At 39.6% G+C, this 11,792-nt stretch overlaps 1 protein-coding gene across 2 annotated transcripts in view; it reads left to right on the top strand.

Moving 5' to 3' along the window:
- Positions 1 to 1,949: 1,949 nt before the first annotated feature.
- Positions 1,950 to 11,792, top strand: part of ubn2b (ubinuclein 2b) — a 58,819-nt gene continuing 48,976 nt past the window's right edge. For both annotated transcript variants that reach the window (XM_016261461.1, XM_016261460.1), the window contains exons 1-4: positions 1,950 to 2,492; positions 6,907 to 7,023; positions 7,170 to 7,271; positions 7,901 to 8,032. In XM_016261461.1, the coding sequence (XP_016116947.1) occupies positions 2,211 to 2,492; positions 6,907 to 7,023; positions 7,170 to 7,271; positions 7,901 to 8,032 (633 nt within the window). In that variant the 5' untranslated portion in view covers positions 1,950 to 2,210. The remainder of the gene's footprint in view (positions 2,493 to 6,906; positions 7,024 to 7,169; positions 7,272 to 7,900; positions 8,033 to 11,792) is intronic.

Genomic DNA, 11,792 nt, shown 5'->3' with positions numbered 1-11,792 from the left:
GTTTCGTTGTGAAAGCAAAACTAGTTTGTTTGGTCTTCCAAAAGAGGATATAAGTTGTATTTACAACACTGTTCCAGAACACTTCAACCCAAATATTCAGATGTGTGCAGCACATTTTATGGAGGTATCGTCGGATCGGCTTTCGCCGAGGACGAAGCGGAGTCCAGCCCGGGGTCATCAAATGTGGTTGCCACAAGTCCGCCGGCCGCTCCTTCGTCAAATCCGCCGTCGTTCTCAAGCTTACCGGCCTCTTCTCACTCAGCCCGCCAGCCGTTCCTCACTCTAGCCGCCGCAGCATGTGACGCTGTGTTTCGTTGTGAAAGCAAAACTAGTTTGTTTGGTCTTCCAAAAGAGGATATAAGTTGTATTTACAACACTGTTCCAGAACACTTCAACCCAAATATTCAGATGTGTGTAGCACATTTTATGGAGGACTGTTTCCTGATCCTGGTAGAGTAGACTACAATGCCGGCTGTTCTGACTCACAGTCTGTAAGTACGTTTTTTATATTTAAAGAATTTGCCACTGACGATTCAAACGCGAGTTTTGAGCAGTGTAGAGTAGCGCTTGTTGTTTGTCTTTTCTCCTATCACAAATGCAGACATGGTTTTATGTTACGCTCCTGCCTGAGAGGGCATCAAAATATGGTAAGGGGCGTAACATTTCCGTCACACGCTTAAGGTATTCGGCCAATCACAATGCACTGGATAGCTGGCCAATCAGAGCACACCTCGCTTCTCAGACCGATGAGAACATTCCACAGTTTTCCATATCAGGACGACATAAAAAATCATCTGGTCCTTGGCAGGTCTTAACATTTGGAAAATAAAATCTCAGATAAACAACAATACATGACAAATTGCATCTTTTTAAATAAAGCCAAAATGGAAAAGCCATGGGTGACAAAGTTAGACCTCCCTTACTGTTAACATAGGAATTAAGAGGGTAAGTAACGGTCAGGCACTGCTAATCAAATGCCTGTGATCAGCAAGTGTGAGCAGCTCTATAAAAGCAGACGTTTGGCCGTTTGCTGGTCTGGAGCCTTCAGGTGTGTGTGTTAACAATGCCAAAGTTCAATCAGCAATGATCCTAGAGGAGCAATTGTTGCTGCCATCAATCTGGGAAGAGTAATACAGCCATTTCCAAACAATTTGAAGTCCATCATTCCACAGTGATTTTATTTTTGGGGGCAAAAGTGAAAACCCAGTATTTTATTTATTTATTTAACACTTTCGAATGAATCTAAAATAATTAAGATCAATGAATAATTTGATGTAACAGAAAATGCTGGATTTGCTTATTTAAAATCAGCAGTGGAGACTTCAGAGGATTTGACAAAGGTTTCATTGATGTAAAATACTAAATGGTATTTAATATAAATCCACTTTAGCAATTTAGACAATTAATACATTATTTACAGGCCTCAATTTTTACTTGAAGGGAAGTAAGAATAGCAATAGATCACCTATAGATGAAAAAAAATGAACATGTTTGAAATGCACTTTTAATAGTTTATTAAATAATAGCTGCACAGTGAAGGAAGACTCGCTCAGTCACTGGTCGCCACTTACTGGTGTAACATACAGAAAGACTACATTTACATTTTCTATATAAAATACTTGTTAACATACGATATTGCTAAACCACCAACAAACACAATAAAAGCAGTGGCGAAGAAAGAGAAAATAAGGTGCTAGAAATTATAATAAAATAATGATAACGATAAGCAAACACTGAACTGCGTCTCCGAACGAGTCTTTTTGTGAACTGAATCAAAAGATTTGACTCACTGGGATGAATCATTCTGAGTCTGAATCTCCCGCGGTCAGCGCGCACGGAAGCGGCTCCGCCCTGGCGTTTTCAGAGTGGGCGGGTCTTAGGGCGCTGTGAGACTTCTGATTGGTCGTGTTCCAGCCGCGCATGCTCAGTGACCCCACCGCCTCATTCTGTATTTACAGCTAGTGAAAATGGCCGCTACAGATGCTGCCGAGATTTCACAGAGATAAACAAAAACTACTTTCACACTCGACTAAATGAAACCGCTGCAACGCGAACGCTGTGAGGGAATATTGTATAACGCAAAACGGAGTTCATTTCGTTCCGTGCCGTCACTGAAGTGTTGTTTAACAGTGTAAGCGCTAATTTTAGCACAAGCTAATCGTGGGGAGCGCGCGCCTGTGTGTTCGGCTCGAGCAGAACCGGAGAGTCCAATGGCTGACCCGAGAAAAGTCCCGTTCGTTACGCTCGCCTCATTCAGCACCACACCGGCGGCGCCCGAGTCAAAGAAGCGCCGACGGGAGGACGAAGAGAATCAACCGAGTGCCGGTGTGACCGGCGGGGGGCTGTTCGGTACCGGGAAACCGGCATCGGATCCCGGCGAACCCGAACTCGAACCCAAACCCACCGTCCGCCTCAACCTGAGCCTGTCAGAACCGAGCGAACAGCGATCAGCCGAGTTCCACTACAGCGAGCTGGTCCAGTCCAACCTGCAGGTGGGTCAGCGGTAACGGTTGTGGGTTCGAATCCAAGAGAACCGAACATGTCCTAATGTACTGTGAGATACTTTAGAAAACACTTTTTTTTATTATTTTTATTTAGTTCCGGTGTTGGGGGGTAACACATTACAAGTGACGCGAGTTATGTAATCAGATTACTTTTTTCAAGTAACTAGTAAAGTAACGCATTACTTTTAAATTTACAAGAAAATATCGGAGTTACTTTTTCAGATAAGTAACGCCAGTTATTTTGTTTTCTCGTGTATTGACTGACAGCTCTCCTGTCCCCATGTTGAGAGAAATCCGGAGTAAATACAGAGGCGTGTGAACGTGATGTTGCTGTAGATCTAGACTAAATGTGAACATGTATTTATTCATCACACTCGCACAAAAACAGATTCAGTATTACAGTAGCTGCTTAAACTGTTCCTGAAATGATGTTTAATTACTAGGGGTGGGAATCACCAGAGGCCTCACGATACGATATTATCACGATACTTGTGTCACGTTACAATATCACCAGAGGCCTCACGATGCGATATTATCACGATGCTTGTGTCACGATACAATATCACCAGAGGCCTCACGATACGATATTATCACGATGCTTGTGTCACGATACAATATCACCAGAGGCCTCACGATACGATATTATCATGATACTTGTGTCACGATGCAATATCACCAGAGGTCTCACGATACGATGTTATCACGATACTTGTGTCACGATACAATAGGCCCTTTCGCACCGCTTTAGTTCCAGAACTAAATGTACGGTACTAAAGTACTGGGACGATTTTGCGCGAACTATTTCCCAGTACCATTTAAAGGGTTGCATTCGCACCGACAGTGTGTACTAGGAAGTGACGTAAGCCAGTCGACAGCGACGTCATTTGTGCGCGGCGTTCAACAACGAAAACGAATAAAAACAAGGTTAACAACAGGAGGATGGAGGACGCTGTGTTCGGAGCTGTGTGTTTGTTGTGTCTCGCGGGTTTCACAATAATGGACATGGAAAGTCGACGTATACGTAAAGCGATTGAAAGAACGGAAAGGAGGACTAAGAATCTCCAACGACAGCTGGCAGTGCTACATTTGCTACAAGTGCTGCACTCAATGTCTACTTGCGTCACGATTAGTACCAGTTGTGCTGGTTAGACCCTGCTCCGGAGTAGGAGCTAATTTGGTTCTCGAAAAAGGCAGTCTGGTACTAAAATCGCTCCCAGTTCCGGCGGTGCGAACACGCCGAAAGGTGGGTAGTTCCACAATTAGTTCTGGTACTATGAAAAGGTTCCTGCGGTGCGAAAGGCCCTATTATCACCAGAGGTCTCACGAGACGATATTATCACGATACTTGTGTCACGATACAATATCACCAGAGGTCTCACGATATGATATTATCACGGTACTTGTGTCACGATACAATATCACCAGAGGTCTCATGATACATTATTATATGTAGCCTATATTTTCAGTGCATCCCTACTTACACCCCATCCTTATTTACAAATCCGAAGTAAGTCCATACATCGGACAACAAAACTTTTTGGTTGTTAAAAAAGGTGAGCTGGTTTGAAACCGTTGCATTTGATCCTTCGCTGGCTGTGCTGATTTAAATCTAGCAGTTCTTTTGTTTTTGTGGCCCTGATCTGCAGAGTTTACACGTCACCTTTTGGTAATGGTACGGTTCACTTGGAACCCCAACCGAGGTGGTACTAAAAAAGGTACCAGGTACTGTACCCAGTAGAAAACCCCCAAAAATTGAACCGTACAGAGCCGTACCATGCAGTGGAAAAGCGCCATTACTTGCTGCATGCTGAAGGTGACCCAGCTGACCTCACCAGAAAAAACTCAGCACCACCATCTAGTAGATTGTAAAGAAATTGATTTTATTATTCTACCAAATAATATATAAAATTAACATCTGCACTGGACAAAATATTTAGCATTGCTTTTTATGCTTTACTTGAACAAGAAAAAAATATTTGTCCTAAAATATGAAATAAATGTCATAGAAAGCATTCAATTGACCTGTCTCATACATATCGACACATTGTTACAACACTAATTTTATTTTTAAAATAAATTATAAGTGAACTGTTTGTATTTCTTGAAATTTGTTGCTTCAATTAATGTTTTGCAAGATAGAACCTTATAATTCCAAGTGGAATAAAATAGCGGAATTTCGAAGCGGAACTTTTTAGAATAAGAAGGTTCTATCTGCATTTAACCCGTTCCAAAAATCCCCATTTACAAATTCGAGAGGATTTTGATATTGTACATTTAGAATACATGCATGAAAGAGACTTGTTCCCTATATCACTTTTATATGGAATGCAAAAACTTTGAAGCTCAATATCTCAAAACCACTCCGAATGCAGATAGAACCTTATTATTCCAAGGCGGCAAACTATCCTTAATGTATTTAATTCCATTTTATTAACCTGTATCTTGTAGCTGCTGACCTTCATTGATCAACCATACTAATAAGCTAAAATGACTTTAGAGAAACAACATTTGTATTTCTTTTTGTTTCTGAAGAGAGAAAAATGAGGCCAAGGCAGATGAGGAAAGTAAACGCAAAAGTAACATAACGCATTACTTTCTGTAAAAAGTAACTAACTAGTAAAGGCACACCTCCTGTGCAATAATCATGCTGTCTAATCAGCATCTTGATATGCCACAACTGTGAGGTGGATGGATTATCTCAGCAAAGGAGAAGTGCTCATTAACACAGATTTGTGAACAATATTTGAGAGAAATAGGCCTTTTGTGTACGTAGAAAAAGTCTTAGATCTTTGAGTTCAGCTCATGAAAAATGGGGGCAAAAACAAAAGTGTTGCGTTTATAATTTTGTTCAGTGTAATTAGTTACTTTTTTAGAAAGTAACACAATATTACAGTAACTTTCCCCAACACTGTTTAGTACTTTACGTTAATAACAGCAGTATCACAGACTGACATGCATGACAAGTGTGTGGTTTAGTGGTTGTTAAGTATCTGAGCTGCAAAAAAGCTGCATTTGAACAGTCAATAGCAAATACTTAAACTAATAACAAAACAGTAGCTGATTCTGAAGCGCCAGATTGTCATAGCAAAGTCAGAATTACCTCCTCTCCTAGGTTCACGAAATGGTTGTCCATAAAATGCATTGCTGTTCTATTGTAAGTAATCATAAATATTCCTAAATGCATCTACTTTCGGAAGGCCAAATAAAGGGCTCTTGCTTTGGCCTAGAAACACACAGCATCTCCCTGACATGCTGCTTCAACACTAACTGCGGTTACTGAAACCACGCCTTCTTTCTTTGCGTGAACATTTGGGCGGCATTATGCAAATATTTCCACATAGTGAGGTAGATATGTGGGGGCGTGTTAGAACGAGGCGTTTTAGGGGGGCGTGGCAGAGTCTTAACTTTGATAAAGAATATCTCTTTGGTTTTGAGACTTTAGTCTTTGCAACTTCAGGGATCTTATCTATGCACAATCAGCTTGTAACACTCCAAAGAGCAAGGAAAACTTGAAATCGCATCATATGACCCCTTTAAGTTCAAACGCAGACTCATCCAGGAGAACCGAACCTGAAGTAAATATACTGCAGGATACTTTAGGTGAAACTTTTTTTTACAATGCAGTACTTTTCTTTAACAATAGTAGTATCCCACACTGACATAAGTGGGTGGTGCAGTTGTTATTAAATATCTGAGCTGAAAAGGTTGTAGGCTCAACCCCATTTTCTCCATAATAAGAGAATCTGTCATAAATGTAAAAAGAAGTATCAGTTAATTTAGTGTAAAATAGTTACTGCATCAGTAGTAATGACGGGTGGTGTAGTGTTTGAGATTGAGCCGGTATTGCTAAAGATTGCATTGCTACCTCAGTTGCATGATGCTTTTATTTACGGTCTCTCCTCATTTTTAGGATAAGAACGCAATTTTTGACTGTTTATTTATTGGTCAGGTGATATTTGGTTTGATTTTAGCTTGACAGATCTGGTGTTTTATTAATTTTATGTCAGTACAAAATGTAGTGGCAGCCCTGTTATTAAATGTTTTCTGTTTTTGGTATTGTATTGTAAAATTCATGTTGGTTTAATATTAGCAATTTTGTGTAGATTGCTGCATGCACAAAAACAACTTTAGTGTGGCAATTTTCAGAAAGTAACATGAGACTCTTAAATATTCCACTTGAAACAAGTAGTTTAAATGTAAAGATTTTAAAAATAGCAATTTAAAAAAAAAGTACACTGAAAAGCCTGTACAAACATTGCACTTGAAATGCGTGCATATTGCACATTAATGAGAGTTATTTATATTTAAGCTGAACATTAGTTGGAATGATTAAACAAAAATCCATGACAGTATCTGTTCGCATTTGGGACTATAAATGAGTTAATTTTGTTTGCTCCTAAAGGTGAGGAAGGTTCCTCAGGGTCTCACTCCAGCTCTGGACCCCAGTGACTCGTTTGCAGATGAAGACAAAGAGCGGCAAGAAGTCGAGGCTCTGGCCAGGAAATTTGAGAGCAAATATGTATGTAATCTTTCACATGACGTCTTTCGTTCGAGCGTCCGTCCACCTGTGTTTTTATTTACGCAGAAAGCTCTGAAGTCTTGATATGTTAAAGAAATATTATGTGTTATTGACTTTACATTGAGGTTAGTGCGTTATCGTCTCAGGGATGCACTGTTAAGAAGAAGAGACGAGACCGGATGCAGGATCTCATCGATATCGGTTACGGCTACGATGAAACGGATCCGTTTATCGACAACTCTGAGGCCGTGAGTATGAGAGGGCGCTTCATTGATCCTCACGGACAAATTCACTGCTGACTGCCTCCCGAAATGCTCTCAATCACCAGGTTGTGCCGATAGACGATAGTATCATGTATCGACAATAGCAGATGTTTAAAACCCCAAATAGTTATGAATTAGCCTATGACAAGTACAGAGAGTCTCTCTCTTGCCCCCACACACACCCATGCACAATAATATCATGCATTGGCGATCTCACAGGCTGGCGATATGGAAAATTAGCATATCACCCAATACTAATTAACACTAACACGTCATCTCCCAAATGACAAAAAACTACTTTGAAAATTATGCATATGTGAAAATGTGTATTAAAGTGTTTTTCTCAAAAATGTATGACTGTATGGATTATATATTTCACTCTGCACATTGATGCAGGTTCACTTTAATGTGCAATTGTGCGCCGTGTTTTTTTTTTCCCCCATAGGAACAATAATTTGGACTACGAATAATTTAGCATTCAAAATGTTTCGAAACACTGCATGTTTGCATACAGCATGATGTATATTCAGAAATGTTTTTCTGATTAGTATATGAATGTATAGACAGCATATTTCACTCTTCAGATTGTCCTCATGTCTGTTGTGTCTCTACAGTATGACGAGCTCGTTCCCGCGTCTCTGACCACTAAACTGGGCGGTTTCTACATCAACACCGGCACTCTGCAGTTCAGGGCCGCGTCTGAATCCGAGGGAGAAGACGGAAGAAAAGACGCCAACCACTTCAAGGTGATGATCTTCATCACGTGCAGCCTCATCCTCGATGTTATAGCAGACAGGACACATTATATAGAGAGCCAGAATTATGGTTTATCAGTGCTAATTTATGATAGGGTTGAACATTTAATCAAAACATCTAATTGCAGCATGACCTAGTATGACTATTAAACCATCTAATAATGAAATACACATACAGTGGGGAAAAAAAGTATTTAGTCAGCCACCAATTGTGCAAATTCTCCCACTTAAAAAGATGAGAGAGGCCTGTAATTTTCATCATAGGTATACCTCAACTATGAGAGACAAAATGAGAAAAAAAACTTTTTTGCCCCACTGTATGTGACCCTGGACCACAAAACCATAAGGGTCAATTTTATGAAATTGAGATTTATACATCACATGAAAGCTGAATAAATAAGCTTTCCATTGATGTATGGTTTGTTTGGATACAACTATTTGAAAATCTGGAATCTGAGGGTGCAAAAAAATCTAAATATCGAGAAAATCACCTTTAAAGTTGTCCAAATGAAGTTCTTAGCAATGCATATTACTAATGATAATAAATTTGATATATTTACGGTAGGGAATTTACAAAATATCTTCATGGAACATGATCTTTACTTAATGTCCTAATGATTTTTGGCATAAAAGAAAAATCGATAATTTTGACCCATACAATGTATTTTTGGCTATTGCTACAAATATACCCGTGCTACTTATGACTGCTTTTGTGCTCCAGGGTCACATATACTACATGCATAATTTCCCCACATTCTGTTAAGCATGTTTCACTGAAGTCTATTTAGGGCAGGGACACACCAAACAGCTAGCGCTTAGGAAAGCTGACTGCAAACATCGCCTGCGTCGGGGCAAAAAAAGTTGCACTTAAACACAGGAAAGACTACAGCCGACAGCCAGCTAGCGTGTACGCTCTGCTCCTGCGTGAGAGATCACCACTGTCCCATGCCAGCAGGTGGCAGTAGTCTGCGTTCGGCATTCAGACAGGGAATTTGTTAGAACTGTGAACATACAAAACAAGCAGCGCTTTCACCGTAGTTTAAACTAGGGCTGGGTTTTGACACAAATTTCACAGTTTGATTCGATTATCCTTCACAAGCTTGCGATTCGATTCTGTTTTCGATTTGAATTGATTCAATATAGATTATTTTGTATATACAGTGGGTACGGAAAGTATTCAGACCCCCTTAAATTTTTCACTCTGTTATATTGCAGCCATTTGCTAAAATCATTTAAGTAAATTTTTTTTCCTCATTAATGTACACACAGCACCCCATACTGACAGAAAAACACAGAATTGTTGACATTTTTGCAGATTTCAGGACATGGCAAATTTTCTCAAGGAAAAAACAAATCTCTCAACTAATGCTGTAAAATATATAGGGTTGCAAAGGGGTGGAAAATTTCCGGAAACTTTCCAAAAATCCCTGGAATATTCCAAAAAACTCCTGGAAAATTTCCAAAATTTCTGGAATGTTTCCGAAATTGACTGGAAATTTTCCACCTTTTTGCAACCCTAAAATATACCTCAATAATATGGAAGGTTGAAATTAGCTGATTTGTATACGAACACTTAAAATATACTCAAAGGTTTTGTAATATTAAAGTTATTACACTAACTTAAACTTTAAATGACATAATTATATTTCTAATCCAATTCGTTTTTTGAAATATAAACATTTAAATGGTGGTTGTCACAAAAACTTGGAGTTATTCAAACATAAATTAAATATTGACAGTAAAAAAAAAAAAGATAATGAATATGGTGCATATTTAGCAAAATGCTCCACTCTAGAGTTCATTTCTTTAGCTCAGAGGTCCCCAACCATGGGTCGTGACCCACTACCGGGCCGTGGAAGAATTGCTACCGGGTCGCAAAAACGTTTGCCACAAAAGCTTTCCATCAATGCAAAGCTTATTTATTCAGCTTTCAGATGATGTATAAATATTAATTTCACAAAATTGACCCTTATGACGGTTTTGTGGTCTTGGTCCAGGGTCTCAAATGTATAGATGACACTGTTATTTATTTAATTATTTAATGATTGTTCTAATCTGTATTTTCGTTGTATGCAATTGATATCATATTTATAGCAATTTGACGATTTCTTGTTAAATTAGTAAATGAAAGATTGTTCTGATCTGTCATATAGGGGTTAAATGGAACGCAGTTGATCCGTGAGAACAGACCCCACCGTTCGGCACGCTTGTGATTTGCAGATTAATTTGCCAGTTTACACATTCAAGGAATTTTCAACCACAAGAAGAAACGAAAGGGAACTCAATCCGTTACTCACAAGCGCTGTTCTTGCACACAGCCAAAGCTATTTTTTTTCTTTTCTTGTTTCTTGCTTAGTGCTGGGTGTACGTCGGTGTATGTCGCTTAAACAACTTTCGGAACATGACACTGTTTGAAAGGGGTCCCTTTTCACTGTTGCACTGTGGTGAGGGAACAGCTGTATGTGTTACTAAGCATGAAAGTTCTGAAACTGAAGCTGTAGAACTAATAGAACGTGATGACACAGAAGAACTCATCCACAATATCCACATTGACCGCCACAAATATCCACCGCCCCCTGCCATCAGCTCCCGCGTCTCACACACACACACGAGCGTGACTTTAGCACTAGATTTAGCAACTTTCAGACACATTTAGCGGCTTTTTTCCATAGAAACTGACAAACCTAGCAACTTTTTTGGATAAACCTTAGCTATGGTTCAGTTGGAAGATTTCGCCAGTGCTGTCCCGCGAACGTGAGGTCTGACTTTCCTGGGGAAGTGTCGCCTCTCTCGGCGTCTGTTCTGTGCAGTGAGTGGCAGAGAAGCAGCGCATTCAGTTAGCCGCACCGCAGCCGACTCGTCAATAAATGAGTACAAAACAGCATTTCCTAGCACCTGTCGCTTACTGATTGTTTGGAATTATAAATATGAGCGTAGTCCGTCTGTTAATATCACCTGCACTTTTTTTTTAGTTTGTTACTCAGACACAGGCAGTGTGCTGCATGAGACAAAGTAATAGAGCCAAAACAACCGCATAGCCGCTCTTTAGTGTAGATGCATGTTGATTTTATCAGACGATGCCGCGATTATAAATGAGAGTGACTCCTGGTTAACATGTATTAAAAGGGGTCGTGTTTAGTCACTATTTAGTGTGGCATTTTTTGACAATATTCACTCATCATGACAGTAAAATAGGGCATTCTAAGTCAATATACTGCAGTATTTCCTCTCTCAATCAGTAGAAAATATGGTTAACACCCGGTCATGCATGGAAAAAAAATACCGTCATGTACCGTGAAACCTGTATAATTTTGAAAAATACCGTGATATAAAATTTTGGTCATACTGCCCAGCACTATTCTTGTTTATCCGAAAAATCATCCGATCTGTGAAGTCAAAAACCACAATATGATGCGCTGAATCAACCACATAACCCCCCTCCCCCCTCCAGCTGGTCCGCGAGAATATTTTGAACACGTAACCAGTCTGTTGTGTAAAAAAGGTTGGAGATCCCTGCTCTAGTTGACTAATGAGTTCATGGTCACGGAGTATGTTTTTCTGTGGTAAATCTGATGTTACGTGACATTGTTTACAAGCTGTTGTCGTTTTGGATGGGAGGCGCGCTACAATGTTCCATTCATTATCTGACAGGCGACTGACTAATCGATTGTTGGGATTTATGAATCGATATTGTTTCATAAAAATGAGAATCGATTAAAATCGAGAAAGCTATATATATATATATATATAT

This window comes from Sinocyclocheilus grahami, unplaced genomic scaffold, assembly GCF_001515645.1.
Source record: "Sinocyclocheilus grahami isolate Dianchi unplaced genomic scaffold, SAMN03320097.WGS_v1.1 scaffold2447.1, whole genome shotgun sequence".
NCBI lineage: Eukaryota > Metazoa > Chordata > Actinopteri > Cypriniformes > Cyprinidae > Sinocyclocheilus > Sinocyclocheilus grahami.
This window is presented reverse-complemented; position numbering and strand designations above follow the sequence as displayed.